Source organism: Bombina bombina, chromosome 4 (genome assembly GCF_027579735.1).
Source record: "Bombina bombina isolate aBomBom1 chromosome 4, aBomBom1.pri, whole genome shotgun sequence".
NCBI classification, from domain to species: Eukaryota; Metazoa; Chordata; class Amphibia; order Anura; family Bombinatoridae; genus Bombina; species Bombina bombina.
Genome location: NC_069502.1, coordinates 589901354 through 589922906, shown reverse-complemented (window position 1 = coordinate 589922906; position 21553 = coordinate 589901354). Strand labels below are relative to the sequence as shown.

Here is a 21553-nt window from a genome sequence, read left to right as displayed (position 1 = left end):
CAGCTATGCTGCATAACTTTCAAGTGTTTCAACATTTGGGTATTATGGCCCTTTAAATACACTCACCGAGATTACGAGTTTTGCGGTAACAGGGGTGCGTTGCTAACAAGCATTTTTTTTTCACCGCTCACTTAAGACAACGCTGGTATTACAGGTTTTTTTTAAATCCGGCGATAGCCACAAAAAGGTGAGCATAGAGCAAAATTTAGCTCCACATCTCACCTCAATACCAGCGTTGCTTACGGTAGCGGTGAGCTGGCTGAACGTGCTCGTGCACGATTTCACCATAGGAATCAATGGGGCAGAATCGGCTGGAAAAAAAAAGCAGCGTTCAGCTTCTAACGCAGCCCCATTGATTCCTATGAGGAAACAAAAGTTATATCTGCACCTAACACCCTAACATGAACCCAGAGTCTAAACACCCCTAATATTACACTTATTAACCCCTAATCTGCCGCCCCCGACATCGCCACCACCTGCATAATATTATTAAACCCTAATCTGCCGCTCCGGACACCGCCGCCACCTACATTATCCCCATGAACCCCTAATCTGCTGCCCCCAACATCGCCGACGCCTGCTTTTTATTTATTAACCCCTACTCTGCCGCCCCCACCTAACTACACTTATTAACCCCTAATCTGCCGCCGCCAACGTCACCGCCACTATAATAAAGTTATTAATCCCTAAATCTAAGTCTAACCCTAACCCCACCTAACTTAAATATAATTTAAATACATCTAAATAAAATTACTACAATTAAATAAATTATTCTTATTTAAAACTAAATACTTACCTATAAAATAAACCCTACGCTAGCTACAATATAACTAATAGTTACATTGTAGCTAGCTTAGGGTTTATTTTTATTTTACAGGCAACTTTGTATTTATTTTAACTAGGTACAATAGTTATTAAATAGTTATTAACTATTTAATAACTTCCTAGTTAAAATAAGTACAAATTTACCTGTAAAATAAACCCTAACCTAATTTACAATTACACCTAACACTACACTATCATTAAATAAATTAACTAAATTACCTACAATTAATTACAATTAAATAAAATGAACTAAAGTACGAAAAAAAATACTAAATTACAGAAAAAAATAAAATAATTACAAGATTTTTAAACTAATTACACTTAATCTAATCCCCCTAATAATATAAAAAAGCCCCCCAAAATAATAAAAATCCCTACCCTATACTAAATTACAAATAGTCCTTAAAAGGGCTTTTTGCGGGGCATTGCCCCAAAGTAATCAGCTCTTTTACCTGTAAAAAAAAATACAATACCCCCCAACATTAAAACCCACCACTCACACACCCAACCCTACTCTAAAACCCACCCAATCCCCCCTTAATAAAACCTAACATTAAACTTTTGAAGATCACCCTATTGTGAGCCGTATTCACCCAGCCAGGCACAAGTGGTCCTCCAGAGGGGCAGACGTCTTCATCCGATCCGGGCAGAACAGGACCTCCAGACGGACAGGTCTTCATCCAGGCAGCATCTTCTATCTTCATCCATCTGGAGCGGAGCGGGTCCATCTGGAAGCCAGCAGACGCTTAGCATCCATCCAGACCAACGACTACACGATGAATGACGGTTCCTTTAAATGACGTCATCCAAGATGGTGTCTCTTGAATTCCGATTGGCTGATTCTATCAGCCAATCAGAATTACGGTAGGAAAAATCCTATTGGCTGATCCAATCAGCCAATAGGATTGAGTTTGCATTCTATTGGCTGATTGGAACAGCCAATAGAATGAGAGCTCAATCCTATTGGCTGATTGGATCAGCCAATAGGATTGAACTTCAATCCTATTGGCTGATTGCATCAGTCAATAGGATTTTTCCTACCTTAATTCTGATTGGCTGATAGAATCCTATCAGCCAATCTGAATTCAAGGGACGCCATCTTGGATGACGTCATTTAAAGGAACGTCATTCGTTGTGTAGTCGTCGGTCTGGATGGATGCTCCACGTCGGCTGGCTTCAAGATGGACTCGCTCTGCTCCGGATGGATGAAGATAGAAGATGCCGCCTGGATGGATACTTCTGCCCGTCTGGAGGTCCTCTTCTGCCTGGATCGGATGAAGACTTCTGCCCCTCTGGAGGACCACTTCTGCCTGGCTGGGTGAAGACGGCTCAAGGTAGGGTGATCTTCAAGGGGTTAGTGTCAAGGGGTGGGTTTTAGAGTAGGGTTGGGTGTGTGGGTGGTGGGTTTTAATGTTGGGGGGTATTGTATTTTTTTTTAAGGTAAAAGAGCTGATTACTTTGGGGCAATGCCCCACAAAAAGCTCCTTTAAGGGCTATTTGTAATTTAGTATAGGGTAGGGAATTTTATTATTTTGGTGGGCTTTTTTATTTTATTAGGGGGATTAGATTAGGTGTAATTAGTTTAAAATTCTTGTAATTATTTTTTTATTTTCTGTAATTTAGTGGGGTTTTTTTGTACTTTAGTTTATTTAATTTAATTGTATTTAATTGTAGTTAGTTTAGGTAATTAATTTAATGATAGTGTAGTGTTAGGTGTAAATGTAATTTAGATTAGGATTTATTTTACAGGTATATTTGTCTTTATTTTAACTAGGTAGTTATTAAATAGTTAATAACTATTTAATAACTATTGTACCTAGTTAAAATAAATACAAAGTTGCTTGTAAAATAAAAATAAATCCTAAGCTAGCGACAATGTAACTATTAGTTATATTGTAGCTATCTTAGGGTTTATTTTACAGGTAAGTATTTAGTTTTAAATAGGATTAATTTATTTAATTGTAATAATTTTATTATGTTTTATTTAAATTATATTTAAGCTAAGGGGGGTTAGGGTTAGGTTTAGACTTAGGTTTAGGGGTTAATAAATTTAATATAGTAGCGTTGACGTTAGGGCGGCAGATTAGGGGTTAATAAATGTAGGTAGGTGTCTGCGATGTTAGTGACAGCAGAGTAGGGGTAAATAAAATTTAACTAGTGTTTGCAAGGCGGGAGTGCGGCGGTTTAGCGGTTAATATATTTATTAAAGTGGCTGCGATGTCCGGTTGGCAGATTAGGGGTTAAAAAATTTATTTAAGTGTTTGCGATGTACGGGGGGAGCCTCAGTTTAGGGGTTAATAGGTAGTTTATGGGTGTTAATGTACTTTTTAGAACTTTAGTTAAGATTTTTTTGTTACAGCGTTAGCCAATAAAACTCTTAACTACTGACTTTTAAATGCGGTAGGAGTCTTGACAGGAAAGGGTCTACCGCTCACTTCTTCCAAGACTCGTAATACCGGCGTTAGGCAAGTCCCATTAAAAAGATAGGATATGCAATTGACATAAGGGGATTTGCGGTAAGCTCGAGTCGCGGAAGAAAAGTGAGCGGTACACCTGTTCCTGCCAGACTTGTAATACCAGCGGGCGGTAAAAAACAGCGTTGGGACCTCTCAACACAGCTTTTTAAGGCTAACGCAAGACTTGTAATCTAGCCAACAGTTAACACCAGCTCGAGATTAACAATGTACTACTGGGACCTAGCTACACACACATGCTGAGCCAATGATATGAGGCATATGTGCATAACCATGAATAACCAGCTAGTTGTACATTGCTGCTCCTAAGTCTACCTAGGTATGCTTTCCATAAGAGATACCAAGAGAATGAAGTAAATCTGATAACATAAGTACATTGAACATTGTCTTAAATCTAAACCATGAAATTTTATGTCACTTAAAATTTCAGGAACTTTATCTATATGTTTGTGGTGAGTTGTACATTTGTGTTCTCCTGAACTACTGCAAATTACTATGTCAATGACAAACAGATTTAGTACAACATAACTATTTGCATAATGTGCAAATAGATATTATTAAAATGTTACCTATTTATATGCCCAGTTATCTGTTAGACTTCTTATCTGCTTTTTAAAAATTTGATTAAGGTATATCCAGTTGGAGAGTTGAAATCTATTAAAAAATGAAGATTAGTTATTGATCATTATTTCATACTGTGAAAACCCATCAGAAAAATTGCATCAAGAACCGTTAACAAAAGTATCTAATTAGAAAGTTCTTTTTTTCATGAGTTAATTTCAAATTTTTTGCTGGTATTTAGAGTCAGTCAGGAAAGGGTCTAACGCTCACTTTCCAGCCGCGACTTTTCCATACCGCAGATCCCCTTACACCAATTGCATATCCTATCTTTTCAATGGGATCTTTCTAACGCCGGTAATTAGAGTCTTGGCTGAAGTAAGCGTTAGAAATCTAACGACAAAACTCCAGCCGCAGAGAAAAGCCAGTAGTTAAGAGCTTTCTGGGCTAACGCCGGTTCATAAAGCTCTTAACTACTGTGCTCTAAAGTACACTAACACCCATAAACTACCTATGTACCCCTAAACCGAGGCCCCCCCCCACATCGCTGCCACTCTATTAAATTTTTTTAACCCCTAATCTGCCGACCGCACACCGCCGCAACCTACATTATCCCTATGTACCCCTAATCTGCTGCCCCTAACACCATCGACAACTACATAATATTTATTGACCCCTAATCTGCCCCCCCCAACGTCGCCGCTACCTTACCTACAATTATTAACCCCTAATCTGCCGACTGGACCTGACCGCTACTCTAATAAATGTATTAACCCCTAAAGCTAAGTCTAACCCTAACCCTAACACCCCCCTAAGTTAAATGTAATTTTTATCTAACGAAATAAAATAAATCTTATTAAATAAATTATTCCTATTTAAAGCTAAATACTTACCTGTAAAATAAACCCTAATATAGCTACAATATAAATAATAATTACATTGTAGCTATTTTAGGATTAATATATATTTTACAGGCAACTTTGTATTTATTTTAACCAGGTACAATAGCTGTTAAATAGTTAATAACTATTTAATAGCTACCTAGTTAAAATAATTACAAAATTACCTGTAAAATAAATCCTAACCTAAGTTACAATTAAACCTAACACTACACTATCAATAAATAAATTAAATACAAATACCTACAAATAAATACACTAACTAAAGTACAAAAAATAAAAAAAGAACTGTTACAATAAATAAAAAAATAATTTACAAACATTATAAAAATATTACAACAATTTTAAGCTAATTACACCTACTCCGAGCCCCCTAATAAAATAACAAAGCCCCCAAAAATAAAAAAATGCCCTACCCTATTCTAAAATAAAAATTGAAAAGCTCTTTTACCTTACCAGCCCTTAAAAGGGCCTTTTGCGGGGCATGCCCCAAAGAATTCTGCTCTTTTGCCTGTAAAAAAAACATACAATACCCCCCCAACCTTACAACCCACCACCCACATACCCCTAATCTAACCCAAACCCCCCTTAAATAAACCTAACACTAAGCCCCTGAAGATCTCCCTATCTTATCTTCACCACGCCGGGTATATCCGATCCGTCCAGAAGAGGGTCCGAAGTCTTCCTCCTATCCGGGCGATGTCTTCATCCAAGTGAGGGCTGAAGAGGTCCATCATCCGGCTGAAGTCTTCATCCAAGCGGGGGCTGAAGAGGTCCATCATCCGGCTAAAGTCTTCATCAAAGCGGGGGCTGAAGAGGTCCATCATCCGGCTGCAGTCTTCTATCAAGCGGCATCTTAAATCTTCTTTCTTCCAACTCATCTTCATCCCGCCGACGCGGAACATCCTTCCTCCACGATTAACTCCCGATGAATGAAGGTTTCTTTAAGGGACGTCATCCAAGATGGCGTCCCTCGAATTCCGATTGGCTGATAGGTTTCTATCAGCCAATCGGAATTAAGGTAGGAAAATTCTGATTGGCTGATGGAATCAGCCAATCATATTCAAGTTCAATCCGATTGGCTGATCCAATCAGCCAATCAGATTGAGCTCGCAATATATTGGCTGTTCCGATCAATGAAATCTATTAAAAAATGAAGATTAGTTATTGATCATTATTTCATACTGTGAAAACCCATCAGAAACATTGCATCAAGAACCGTTAACAAAAGTATCTAATTAGAAAGTACTTTTTTTCATGAGTTAATTTCCAATTTTTTTCTTTACACACGCCTAGATTTAGAGTTCTGCGTTAGTCGTCAAAACCAGCGTTAGGGCGTTCTAACGCTGGTTTTGGCCACCCGCTGGTATTTAGAGTCAGTCAGGAAAGGGTCTAACGCTCACTTTCCAGCCGCGACTTTTCCATACCGCAGATCCCCTTACGCCAATTGCGTATCCTATCTTTTCAATGGGATCTTTCTAACGCCGGTATTTAGAGTCTTGGCTGAAGTGAGCGTTAGAAATCTAACGACTAAATTCCAGCCGCAGAGAAAAGCCAGTAGTTAAGAGCTTTCTGGGCTAACGCCGGTTCATAAAGCTCTTAACTACTGTGCTCTAAAGTACACTAACACCCATAAACTACCTATGTACCCCTAAACCGAGGCCCCCCCACATCGCCGCCACTCTATTAAATTTTTTTAACCCCTAATCTGCCGACCGCACACCGCCGCAACCTACATTATCCCTATGTACCCCTAATCTGCTGCCCCTAACACCGCCGACACCTACATAATATTTATTGACCCCTAATCTGCCCCCCCAACGTCGCCACTACCTTACCTACAATTATTAACCCCTAATCTGCCGACCGGACCTGACCGCTACTCTAATAAATGTATTAATCCCTAAAGCTAAGTCTAACCCTAACCCTAACACCCCCCTAAGTTAAATATAATTTTTATCTAACGAAATAAAATAAATCTTATTAAATAAATTATTCCTATTTAAAGCTAAATACTTACCTGTAAAATAAACCCTAATATAGCTACAATATAAATAATAATTACATTGTAGCTATTTTAGGATTAATATTTATTTTACAGGCAACTTTGTATTTATTTTAACCAGGTACAATAGCTATTAAATAGTTAATAACTATTTAATAGCTACCTAGTTAAAATAATTACAAAATTACCTGTAAAATAAATCCTAACCTAAGTTACAATTAAACCTAACACTACACTATCAATAAATAAATTAAATACAAATACCTACAAATAAATACACTAACTAAAGTACAAAAAATAAAAAAAGAACTAAGTTACAATAAATAAAAAAACAATTTACAAACATTATAAAAATATTACAACAATTTTAAGCTAATTACACCTACTCTGAGCCCCCTAATAAAATAACAAAGCCCCCCAAAATAAAAAAATGCCCTACCCTATTCTAAAATAAAAATTGAAAAGCTCTTTTACCTTACCAGCCCTTAAAAGGGCCTTTTGCGGGGCATGCCCTAAAGAATTCTGCTCTTTTGCCTGTAAAAAAAACATACAATACCCCCCCAACTTTACAACCCACCACCCACATACCCCTAATCTAACCCAAACCCCCCTTAAATAAACCTAACACTAAGCCCCTGAAGATCTCCCTACCTTATCTTCACCACCCCGGGTATCACCAGAAGAGGGTCCGAAGTCTTCCTCCTATCCGGGCGATGTCTTCATCCAAGCGAGGGCTGAAGAGTTCCATCATCCGGCTGAAGTCTTCATCCAAGCGGGGGCTGAAGAGGTCCATCATCCGGCTGAAGTCTTCATCAAAGTGGGGGCTGAAGAGGTCCATCATCCGGCTGAAGTCTTCTATCAAGCGCCATCTTCAATCTTCTTTCTTCCGGCTCCATCTTCATCCCGCCGACGCGGAACATCCTTCCTCCACGACGAACTCCCGATGAATGAAGGTTCCTTTAAGGGACGTCATCCAAGATGGCGTCCCTCGAATTCCGATTGGCTGATAGGTTTCTATCAGCCAAACGGAATTAAGGTAGGAAAATTCAAGTTCAATCCGATTGGCTGATCCAATCAGCCAATCAGATTGAGCTCGCATTCTATTGGCTGTTCCGATCAGCCAATAGAATGCAAGCTCAATCTGATTGGCTGATTGGATCAGCCAATCGGATTGAACTTGAATCTGATTGGCTGATTCCATCAGCCAATCAGAATTTTCCTACCTTAATTCCGATTGGCTGATAGAATCCTATCAGCCAATTGGAATTCGAGGGATGCCATCTTGGATGACGTCCCTTAAAAGAACCTTCATTCGTCGGGAGTTCGTCGTGGAGGAAGGATGTTCCGCGTCAGCGGGATGAAGATGGAGCCAGAAGAAAGAAGATTGAAGATGCCGCTTGATAGAAGACTTCAGCCGGATGATGGACCTCTTCAGCCCCCGCTTGGATGAAGACTTCAGCCGGATGATGGACCTCTTCAGCCCCCGCTTGGATGAAGAGTTCAGCCGGATGATGGACCTCTTCAGCCCCCGCTTGGATGAAGACATCACCCGGATAGGAGGAAGACTTCGGACCCTCTTCTGGACGGATCGGTAATACCCGGCTTGGTGAAGATAAGGTAGGAAGATCTTCAGGGGCTTAGTGTTAGGTTTATTTAAGTGGGGTTTGGGTTAGATTAGGGGTATGTGGGTGGTGGGTTGTAATGTTGGGGGGGGTATTGTATGGGGTTTTTTTACAGGTAAAAGAGCAGAATTCTTTGGGGCATGCCCCGCAAAAGGCCCTTTTAAGGGCTGGTAAGGTAAAAGAGCTTTTCAATTTTTATTAGGGCATTTTTTTTATTTTGGGGGCTTTGTTATTTTATTAGGGGGCTTAGAGTAGGTGTAATTAGCTTAAAATTGTTGTAATATTTTTATAATGTTTGTAAATTATTTTTTATTTTTTGTAACTTAGTTCTTTTTATATTTTTTTAACTTTAGTTAGTGTATTTATTTGTATTTATTTGTAGGTATTTGTATTTAATTTATTTATTGATAGTGTAGTGTTAGGTTTAATTGTAACTTAGGTTAGGATTTATTTTACAGGTAATTTTGTAATTATTTTTACTAGGTAGCTATTAAATAGTTATTAACTATTCAATAGCTATTGTACCTGGTTAAAATAAATACAAAGTTGCCTGTAAAATAAATATTAATCCTAAAATAGCTACAGTATAATTATTATTTATATTGTAGCTATATTAGAGTTTATTTTACAGGTAAGTATTTAGCTTTAAATAGGAATAATTTATTTAATAAGATTTCTTTTATTTCGTTAGATAAAAATTATATTTAACTTAGGGGGGTGTTAGGGTTAGACTTAGCTTTAGGGGTTAATACATTTATTAGAGTAGCAGTGAGGTCCGGTCGGCAGAATAGGGGTTAATAATTGTAGGTAGGTAGAGGCGACGTTGGGTGGGGGCAGATTAGGGGGTGATAAATATAATATAGGGGTCGGCTGGGGTTAGGGGCAGCAGATTAGGGGTTCATAGGGATAACGTAGGTTGCGACGGTGTACGGAGCGGCAGATTAGGGGTTAAAAATAATATGCAGGGGTCAGCGATAGCGGGGGCGGCAGATTAGGGGTTAATAAGTGTAAGGTTAGGGGTGTTTAGACTCGGGGTACATGTTAGGGTGTTAGGTGCAGACTTAGGGAGTGTTTCCCCATAGGAAACAATGGGGCTGCGTTAGGAGCTGAACGCTGCTTTTTTTTTTTTCAGCTCAAACGGCCCCATTGTTTCCTATGGGGGAATCGTGCACGAGCACGTTTTTGAAGCTGGCCGCGTCCGTAAGCACCGCTGGTATTGAGAGTTGCAGTGGCGGTAAATTATGCTCTACAGTCCCTTTTTGGAGCCTAACGCAGCCCTTCTGTGAACTCTAAATACCATCGGTATTTAAAAGGTGCGGGGGAAAAAAAGCATGCGTAGCTAATGCACCCCTTTGGCTGCAGAACTCTAAATCTAGCCGTAAGTAAATTGAATTGGAATTAAGACAAGAGCATTGATTGTCAAATTCTTTGCCATAAAGATTTTAGGCAGGGTGGGGGGTCGCTGTAGCATAGATTTTTTATTCCTTTATAACTCCTAGAATTGTTTAAGAAGATCTCTAGATGGAAACTTTTAAAAAGAAAAAGATCATATCCATCACAGTGTTAACAATTGCATGCCCAGATTACCATATTCATTCTTTCTGTTAACTTTAAAAGTGAAATAGCTTTATTATTTACATCTGTTTTTATTCATATGAAATTAAATTTTATTAGAAGAAGACATCTTTTGTTTGTCACTTACCGTACATGCGACTGCCACCCACATATTCCACTTTCTTCACAAAACCATGCAAATCCAACCCCAAATAATAAGACAATAAGACATTAAGCTTTGATAGATATTGTACATAGCTTTAATTGGTGAAAATAAAAGAAAATCCATTTAGTTGTCAGCAATTTAATGGCATAAGTGTTAACAAAACATTGAGGTATGCCAAGCTAATTATGCAGAACTTGATTGTGCCTTATGGGTATGTAAGCCAATAAACATTTACTTTTAAAAAAAAAATCCAGGACAACAGGCTACAATGATAATGATTATTAGTTGGAGCATTTTTAGACTATGTGATAGGGACTTAAGACTGAACTTTTAGGATTTGGATCAATAAACAAGACTTTGAGGAACTGAAGATTAAAGTACAAAAATGTACTATCAATGGGATATAAGGTGTTTATGATGATAAGTTTATGTGCTTCTGTTTTAGGCCCCAATATTTTTTTTTAAAAGGGGATGGACCCATGAAGTGCCCACAATTGGCAATGTCTCTCCTATAGGGAATAATAGGGATCGCTGCTTCTGCAATAGTTCGCCTAAACATTGCCACTTGTCAACACTTTTATCGGGCGGGGGGCAGTATTTGAAGTGTTCCTACACAGTTTTAAGAGTGAGCTCAATGAAACCAAACACGGTCCCTATGTTGGAACACTTCAAATAATGCCTGTGTGACCTTATTGCAACTACACTACCTGCCTCACACTGCAAAGTCTCGCCACTGACACCATACTGTACTTCCTAGATTGGAATATATCACACTGCTGGACATGTATCCCAATCAAAGTACATGTTACTCGCCATAAACACACAGCTAACTCCCACAGTACGCCTACAGCTATGTCATATTTTAGCTATATTCCCCCTGGAACGCTCAGCTAGCTCCTTAAAGTGTCAGTAAACCTTAAAAATAATGTTATATAATTCTGCACATAGTGCTCTGTCAGACAGCAGGAGCGAGCTGCACTTAGTGCTATGGCGAGGTCGGGCAGGGCTGTGACTATACAGCTGGCCCGATGCGCTGTTTGAAAAAAACAGACCCGCTCAGAAGATCTGTCAGACAGCAGTTTTTTTTAAAAAATTCAAAGGGGAAATTATATTTTATATAGATTGCGTTAATATAATGTTATATAATTCTGCACTATATGCAGAATTATATAACATTATTTTTAAGGTTTACTGTCCCTTTAATACCTCCTATACCTACATCATGTTTTAGCTACACTCCCCTGGAATGCTCAGCTAACTCCCACAGACTGCCTACACCTATGTCATGTCTTCCCTATACTACTCCTGAAACCCCCAGATACCTCCCACAGAACACCTACATCATGTGATAGATTTATGAAGGGTCGAGTGGACATGATTAGCCGTAGTGAATTATGTCCGCTCGAACTGGATTTAACATTGCATAAGTATTTCTTGGGAAATGCTTGTGCAATGCTGCCCCCTGCTCAGTGGCGGCCGCTAGCAGGGGCCGTCAACCATCCCAATCGAATCGGGATAATTTCAGTCTGCCACCTAAAAGGTGGCTAAGAAGATAAGGAGCAGTGTTCTTAAGACCGCTGCTTCTTAACTTCCATTTCTGTCAGATCAGAAACGATGGGGTGTCAATGCAGCATCCGCTGCTTGTTAAATCGACCCCCATGTATGCAATCCACCTTACTAATAAAAGATACAAAAAAAACCTCCCTATTAAAAATATAGGATTTATGTCGCTACATTTATATACAATGTTAAAATAACATGCATTGTCATGTATAATGTATATTAGTTCAAGTGTTGTATATAATTTAAACATTAGTTATTTCAATTATATACAATACTTAAAATAATCTGCATTATACATGACAAAGTATATCATTGTAACATTCTATATAAATGCAATACTACACTAAACTAGTAACCCCTCATGCACCCTCATGCACCCTCACCCCCAGCACAACCTACACTATTGACCCTTAATCTGCCATAACCTAAAGACCTATCCACCCCAATCTATTAACCCCTAAACCACCACAACCCCTATTGCAATAAGCCCACTAACCTATTAAACCATAATCCATCACAACCCCCAATGCAAACTACCCCTACATTACTAAATTACCTAACATCAAAACGCCCCAGACCTCTAAGCTAGCACCCCATAAATTACAAAAAATAGCAAAAACTAAAATTACAGAAAATAAAAAAATAAAAAAAATACATTAAAAAAAACAACTACCAAAACTAAAAAACACACAGTTATGCCTATACTAAAACTAAAGTCCCCTTTAAAAAAATAAAAAATAAAATTAAAAACCCTATACTAACACTAAAAGGACCTAGACTTTTTGTAGGGCATTACCCTAAAGTGGTTTAGCACTTTTTCTAAAAATGAAATACAACCCCATTCTACCCCATTCTACAATAAAAGTAACCGCCCCCGCCAAAAAAAAACCTATCTAATGATTCTCTGAGAAGGGCATTTTGTTGTGCATTGCCATGAAAATGCCATTTGGTAGAGCCTTGCCCTAAACTCTAACAGCTCTTTTGCTCATTAAAAAATCCTAATCTAAATAAATACTTTGCAACAGACAGTAGGCAGACTGGAAACTCAGTGTGAAGAATCCTTAGATTTTGATTATAAACATTGCTTTATATACTGCAATAAAATTAAATCACATCCCTACAAACCAATAGACTGACCTGCCCCACTGCTTCTAACCCTAAACTCAAGCCAACCTCACTGCGACTGGCTACATTAAATTAATCACCCAATTACTTGTACTTTGATACTCCCACCAAAGTATTTCCCAAGCAGCTAATAACTATCCTGCATATGTGATCCTTCACTAGAACTCCCCAAAAAATAACTTCCCTGTACAGCTAACTTTTGCAAATTTCTAAAAATGTAGCCACCTTTTAAGATCCTCCATTAGAACTACTCTTGTGAAACACTTCTAACTATAATATATGTATCAGTGTTATAGCAACTGTAAGGAGAATCTGTTATTGAGAGACATGAATATAGTTCATCCTAACTAAACCACAACAGAGTAACGCAATTAGTTATCAAGAACTTTAGAAAAATACAAGGGGGTCAATTTATTATATGTCGAGTGGACATGATTCGCTGTAGCGAATCATGTCCACTCAACATCACTAAATGCCGACAGCATACACTGTCGGCATTTAACATTGCACAAGTCAATCATCTCGATCGGATGTTTGCAGTCCGACACCTAAAAGGTGGTGGACAAGTTAAGAAGCAGCGGTTTTATGACGGCTGCTTCTTAACTTATGTTACCGGCGAGCCAGAAACTACAGTCGTAGAAAGCAGCATCAACTACTTATTAAATCTACCCCAATGTGTGCACTATGATTAGAGTATGGTTAAGGTTGGAATGGGATCTATCAAACTAGTATCTGTGTTACAAAGATGACAGTGTTATAGCAATTTACACTAACAATGACCTTCACTAAACTCAGATAAAGATATAAAACAAAAACAAAAAAATTCAAAGCTCTTCCAGTGCATTTAATATCCTTATAATAAATCACATATCACAATATTTTCAAATGCATTCCTAGAACTATAACTTATAACCTGGAAGAAACAATTCAACACCAGTATACTAATAAATCAAAAAGCAGCTTTGCAAATGATATTACACTAATTCAACAACACTGACCTCTAAAAAAAAACATTCTGGTCTGCAACATATCTGGGTTTTTTTTATTATAGTAGGAGTATTTGGATTGCTTAAACATATTAAAGACCTTTCATGTAAAAACAGAATTATTTTTTTTTTTCATTATTAACAGATTTTAATAAAGGGCTCTACACCAACCAAATTGCGTAGAACAATGAGACAGACAGGGACTTGAGAAAACCAGACAAAACTGATAAAAGGCCATACAAAAGTGATAAATACAACGCCCCAGAAGACAACAAAATGACACCCCCTCCCACTTTGTTGTTATAGAGAGCTGTAAGGTGTTGAAATGAAGCAGAACAATATTTCAAGACAGCAAATTAAGAACTAGATTACAATTGGTGCTGTATTTTTTTTTCCGTAAGTGAAAACTCCGCTTGGATTTAAATTTTTGCTCTAGTCGGGCTGTGTTCGTATTACAAGTTGCAAAAAAACTTATTTTGCACTAGCGCTAAGCGAAATAGCATGAAAAAGAAAGAAAGAAGTTTTTGCGTGCGTGTGCATGTATTCCCCCATAAAAGTCAATGGAGATAAAAAAGTGGGGGAAAAAATACCTGAGAACGTGCAAATGCCATCACATTTTTGAATTCCCCATAGAAGTCAATAGAGAAAATAAATTGTTGGAAAAAAACACTCATCGCTCAAACAACATAGCATATTTCCATTAGAAATTGTGAAATATTTACAGAAAATACATAGTTAAAATCTTTATTAAATATGAATATTGCATAAATATGTTTTATAATGTTTTTATCCACAAAGGGCAATAATGCACTTATATATATGTTTATATATGTGTACATATATATTAATGTTTTTATATATGTATATATGACTGTCAATAGGTATACAGTATCTCACAAAAGTGAGTACACCCCTCACATTTTTGTAAATATTTTATTATATTTTTTCATGTGACAACACTGAAGAAATGACACTTTGCTACAATGTAAATTAGTGAGTGTACAGCCTGTATACCAGTGTAAATTTGCTATCAACTAAAAAATATCTCAACACACAGCCATTAATGTCTAAACCATTGGCAACAAAAGTGAGTACACCACTAAGTGGAAATGTCCAAATTGGACCCAGTAAGCTATTTTTCCTCCCCGGTGTCATGTGACTCATTAGTGTTACAAGGTCTCAGGCGTGAATGGGGAGCATGTGTGTTAAATTTGGTGTTATCGCTCTCACACTCTCTCATACTGGTCTCTGGAAGTTTAACATGGCACCTCATGGCAAAGAACTCTCTGAGGATCTGAAACAAAGAATTGTTGCTCTACATAAAGATGGCCTAGGCTATAAGAAGATTGCCAAGACCCTGAAACTGTGCTGCAGCATGGTGGGCAAGACCAAACAGCGGTTTTACAGGACAGGTTCCACTCAGAACAGGCTTCGCCATGGTCGACCAAAGAAGTTGAGTGCAAATGCTCAGCATCATATCCGGAGGTTGTCTTTGGGAAATAGACGTATGAGTGCTGCCAGCATTGCTGCAGAGGTTGAAGTGATGGGGGTTAGCCTGTCAGTGCTCAGACCATACGCCGCACACTGCATCAAATTGGTCTGCATGGCTGTCGTCCCAGAAGGAAGCCTCTTCTAAAGATGATGCACAAGAAAGCCTGCAAACAGTTTGGTGAAGACAAGCAGATTAAGGACATGGATTACTGGAACCATGCCTTGTGGTCCGATAAGACCAAGATAAACTTATTTGGTTAAGATGGTGTCAAGCGTGTGTGGCGGCAAGCAGGTGAGGAGTACAAAGACAAGTGTGTCTTGCCTACAGTTAAGCATGGTGGTGGGAGTGTCATGAGTGCTGCCGGCACTGGGGAGCTACAGCTCATTGAGGGAACCATGAATGCCAACATGTACTATGACATACTGAAGCAGAGCATGATCCCCTCCCTTTGAAGACTGGGTCGCAGGGCAGTATTCCAACATGACCACTGCCTTGCTAAAGCAGCTGAGGGTAAAGGTGATGGGCTGGCCAAGCATGTCTCCAGACCTAAACCCTATTGAGCATCTGTGGGGCATCCTCCAATGGAAGGTGGGGGAACGCAAGGTCTCTAACATCCACAAGCTCTGTGATATCATCATGGAGGAGTTGAAGTGGACTCCAGTGTCATCCTGTGAAGCTATGGTGAACTCCATGCCCAAGAGGGTTAAGGCAGTGCTGGAAAATAATGGTGGCCACACAAAATATTGACACTTTGGGCCCAATTTGGACATTTCCACTTAGGGGTGTACTCACTTTTGTTGACAATGGTTTAGACATTAATGGCTGTGTATTGAGTTATTTTGAGGGGACAGCAAATGTACACTGTTATACAGGCTGTACACTCACTAATTTACATTGTAGCAAAGTGTTATATCTTCAGTGTTGTCACATGAAAATATATAATAAAATATTTACACAAATGTGAAGGGTGTACTCGCTTTTTTGTAATATACTGTATACACATATAAATACATTAATATATATTTACACATATACAGTATAAACATATAACATATAAATTCATCTTTAGACATGCATATGTATGTGTCTCAATGTTAAAGCCATTTGCCTGCCTCATATCTTTGAGCCCTTATACCTTTTGTGTGCAATAGCAATATTTTTATTACATTGTTTTTATCAGACAGTATTAATATGAGTATAAGTGCACTTTTTAATGTATTTTTTAAGTGTTTTATGCATCGTTTTTGTTTTGGAAAACAGTTAACAGCTCTAAGATCACGGTAAGGATTGAAGTGTAAAGGGCAATTATGCTAGCGCAATTGCGATTTCATTCCACTTGTATTATCAGCTCAATGAAAATGGCTCGCAAAAACACGATTGCGCTAGCGCGAAACCGTTTGCGCCTCACTTGTAATCGAGCCCTAAAGGTTTTTAACAATACTTGAAACAGTATTTTACATGGCATCAATAATAAATGTCCATAAAACATGCATTTGCATACATATCTGCAGGGATCATAGCTTATCCGATTAATTGGATGTATACTGAGAAATATTTTCAAAAGCATAATAATGTATTTGTTTATTTATTGCTTGAAAAATACATGTACTAAATAAATCATATCTATCAATTTTTGGATTTCTGTCATCTTATGCATGTTTGACAGTAACAGCGCAGAAGAAAAATAAAATATGCCTTTTCAAAAACAATTCAATCAGAGGATGAGTTCTTTCTAGACTATAAAGAAATGAGCAAAGTACAATTCAGATACCACAATGATTCAGTGGATGTACTGTATATTAGTGTGCGAGAATTATTTTTCTTTAACCATTTTTTAGATAAGTGAAAGTATAGGCAACTGTGTTCTTTTCATAAGGCACAAAAGAATTATACATGTGTAATATAATTTAATATGCAGCAGAAAAAAGATATACAAAGAACGGTTTAGATAATATAAGAGAAAGGCAAAAGTTATAGAAATAGATAAAGAGGGTGGTAAGGGGAGGGGGAAGACTGGCCGATTTTTCAAGCTCCGTATGGAGCTTGATGCCCCTTGTTTCCGGCGAGCCTTCAGGCTTGCCGGAAACAGAAGTTATGAAGCAGCGGTCTAAAGACCCATAACTTGTCTGCCTGCTTGGAGGCCGCAGACAGAAATCAACCTGATCAAATACGATCAGGTTGATTGACACCCCTGCTAGCGGCCAATCTGCAGGGGGCGGCATTGCACCAGCAGTTCACAAGAACTGCTGGTGCAATGATAAATGCAGAGAGCGTATGCTGTCGGCATTTATCGATGTGCAGCGGACATGATACGCTACATTGTATCACGTCCCCTCACACTATAATAAATATACCCCTCAATATGGTTGCCTAGGTATGGTCTGAGGAAACCCTAACGACATGTTAGAGTTTGAATATTTCAAATAAACAGCTTTCAGAGTTGTATTTTGGCGTTATTGAGTTTCTGATAACTATTGTTCCCAATAAAACTTGACATCTAGGAAATATCAATGTCTATTGCACTTCAGAAAGCCATATATTTCTCTAATGAAAGAAATTCAGTAGTTCTATCCAACCACATCTGTTTAGTTGGTATAAGTAAAGTTTTCCAATGCCTTGCAATCAGCGATTTTGCACCATTAATTCCAATTTACAGTAAATGGGTCTGTCAGGAATATGGTGTAACATCTGTACTGTCTCTTTAAATTACACGTTCTGAGCTTAGCCCTCCTACTCTTTCATAAAAGTCTGATACACCTTTACCCAGGTGCTTAGTAATGATTCTAGTTTGTAGTGATCAGACCTACAACTGAACTGCGCCTGAGCCGTCAGAGGAATCTCTATAGAAGCAAGTCAAATTTAAAATACTTAATCTCACTCGGATTACAAGGAGAATTCTCTGCTAATTTATATACTGGAGTTTGCAGCATCTAGTTTCCCAGATCACAGGAACTACTGAAACTCAACCTACCCGGCTTTTATGCCTCAACACATCGGATCCCACTTATTGTGTTTGCTAACGTCTGGCAAGTCATCCTTGCTTGCCTCTGAGCTTCCGTTCTACTTAAAGCCTTGATTTCTCCCACAAATTCAGTTTGCTTTACTTGTCACTTGGAGATCGTATATCGGAACAGACAACAAGGATCCTGACTCCTCCCACTCGTTTACGGAGGACTGACGTCACAGAGCAGTCGAACTTGCAACACAGTAGCGAGGTTTGTGACTCTGCACGCCATTCAAAGAATCTGCAGCTTGCTTCCAAGCAAGAACGTGTTACATTTAAAACTGTGATATCTACGCTCTGCCTCTCTAAGTAATCAAGCAGGAATCTTTCATAATATTATCTGCCTGTTACGATCAGTATTCATACAGATAAAATCCTTTTCACTTTCTAACAGATATTTTTTCCTTATACTAAGTATCTAAACTAAAGTGATACAAACCTTATATTCTATAAATCTTAAATTACTACATATCACCGCAGTTGAGTTCCATACTTCAGAATTTAAACATTTAAAGTGGTATCGTGACAGTGTTCTTAGTTTGTAAGATTTTTTAGGGAGGTCATTTTACAGAGCAATTTTCAAAGAAAGTGTAAAATGATCCGGAAATATCTTTTTGAAAATGTTCTTCAAATCCCTTCCACAGAAATTGGATTAATTTACACTGCCATCAAATGTGTACCAGAGAGAAATGGTCTCCACACTCCATCCAACGAGCTTTTGGTATTCATCTCTAAAGTTGAGGGGAAGCAGAAGATCACTTTGTGTTTTTAATTATAGTTTTCCATTGAGTGGCAGGAATAGAGGCGTCCAGCTCTGTCTGCGATCTTCTAGTATAACACTAGTTCCTCACAAGATCATTCATTTCAATATTTTCCCTGCTAGTGTTAATGGGCTTTGTACTGGTTTACGTGTTAGGTGGAGGAACTCAAAGGGAGTGGGGTGTCTCAGTACAAAAAAAAATCTGTAAAATGGAGCTGCAAACGCTAAAAGATTCTTATAAAATTATAATTTGTAATACAATTTAAAGAGTAGAAAATGGCGGAGCTAAGTAAAATTAAAGATTAAATGCATCATGTGTTTCTGTTTTTTGTGTTGAATGAATGATAATTGAAGTATTCACGCCATCAATGCTTTAAAAATATCAACAGACCGCTGATCCTTGTGGCTTTGTTGACGTGAGAATATTAAGCCTTATTTTTTTTATAAATTTTAAAGTCGAATTTGTGTAATCGCTGCAGCGAGGATCAGCGGATGTATTGAAATTGCTGCTTATCTAAATGTTGAAGCATTGATAATTAAAAATATGTATTTGTATATGTATGTGTGTGTGTATATATATATATATATATATATATATATATATATATATATATATATATATATACTTTATAGCCCTTTCCAGTCAATACTATATCCCTTTTTATAAAAATTGTTTTATTAATTTTTATAAGAAAACTTTTTTTGTCAGAAATTGTAACATTTTATTATAATGTGTTTTTGATGTGCGGTTGAGATTTTTTTTTTAAACCCTTATACATTGAGCAAGGTCTTCAGTTGCACCAATCAATTTAGCGCAAATTTTGTTTGCTGTCGAGTGCAACCGTTTGCTTTCAACTTGTAAATTGGGTGCTAGCTAGCGTGCCCTATTTATTTTGTTTTTTTCCTCAAAACAAAAATACAACATAAACATTATCGTAAAGCATATCAAAGGTAGCATAACTACAATCCATTAAACACTAAGGACTGGATTGCAAGCAATAAAAAATATAAGCATAAAAATCAGAGCACTATTGATTGTTATTGCGTAATGTTAATGTTCCATATCACTAACATTTTTGCTCCACTTGTAATCTAGGCCTTAATAAATACTAGATATAATAACATGTTGAAAACTTGAGAAAACTATCCCAATGCAATTATTTTATTAAATTAATTATTATATATTTTTTTTCAGGTAAACTATGTGCTTTAATTTTTCTTTTCTCTCTTTCAGATACAACAACAGTTTACCAAGACAAAGAGTTTTACGGTTAACGAAGATGGTTCTCGTGTTGGTGGGCGTTTACATTGTCAGTTCAGCCCCTTATCATGTGATACAGATTGTGAACCTTCAGATTTCTAAGCCCTCACTGACTTTTTATGTGAGCTATTATTGCTCTATTTGTCTAAGCTACGCTAGCAGTGGTGTAAATCCATTCTTATATGTGCTTCTTAGTGGAAATTTCCGCAAAAGACTTACTGAATGCACCAAAGTCAAAATCAAAATGTCTGACCGTGAACTAAACTATATTGACAATACACTAAAATCTAGCTTTTAGATTTTATTCATGTATTAAATTGTGCTGAAATGGGTTAGTATCTGCATAAATGCAAAACTCTAGTTTAATTTAAAATGAATGCATTTGAATTAAAGGGACACTCAAGTCAAAATAAACTTTTATGATTCAGAAAGAACATGCAGTTTTAAGACACTTTCCAATTTACTTCCATGATCAAATTTAGCAGTCTTTTTATATTCACACTTTCTGGGGAACAAGATCCTACTGAGCATGTGCACAAGCTCACAGGGTATACATATACTAGTCTGGGATTGGCTGATGTCTGTCACATGATAGACTCAGGAAAATGGGAGAAAAAATAAATTTGTCAGAAAAAATCTACTTCTCATTTGAAATTCAGAGTAGGGGGTATATTTATAATTATCATGCCCGCCGCACATCGATAAATGCTGACAGCATACGCTGTCGGCATTTATCATTGCACCAGCAGTTCTTGTGAACTGCTGGTGCAATGCCGCCCCCTGCAGATTTGCGCCAGCAGGGGGTGTCAATCAACCCGATAGTATTCAATCAGGTTGATTTCTGTCCGTGGCCTCAGAGCAGGCAGACAAGTTATGGAGCAGTGGTCTTTAGACCATACTGAGCTTGATAAATCGGTCCCTAGGTGTTAAATCATTGTCTTTTTATTGTGTAATTGTTAATTATGTAATACTACTGCATTGAGTGGTCCTTTAATTTGGTTAGAATTTTTGACAGAAAGATATTCTGTTACATAATTACACCAAGTATTTATTTTTTAATTTTCTGTCCAACAAGCAAGAATAGATCACACTACCTAGAAGGCATAATCATATACCTACATTTGTAATTAATCAGCACGACAAGTAAATGTATTTTCAAAAAAATACATTTCTTTTTACGCTATCACCTAGTTTACAAGTTTTGCGCTTTAGAAGGTGTGAAACGAACGCAACAAAACATGCATTATTTCACCCTACAT

General features: G+C 37.6%; 1 protein-coding gene across 1 annotated transcript in view; it reads left to right on the top strand.

Moving 5' to 3' along the window:
• MCHR2 (melanin concentrating hormone receptor 2) overlaps positions 1-20592 on the top strand; it is a 454542-nt gene extending 433950 nt beyond the window's left edge. Inside the window, exon 5 of the mRNA XM_053709105.1 lies at positions 20268-20592. Within this exon, the coding sequence (XP_053565080.1) occupies positions 20268-20592 (325 nt within the window). The remainder of the gene's footprint in view (positions 1-20267) is intronic.
• The last annotated feature ends 961 nt before the right edge of the window (positions 20593-21553 follow it).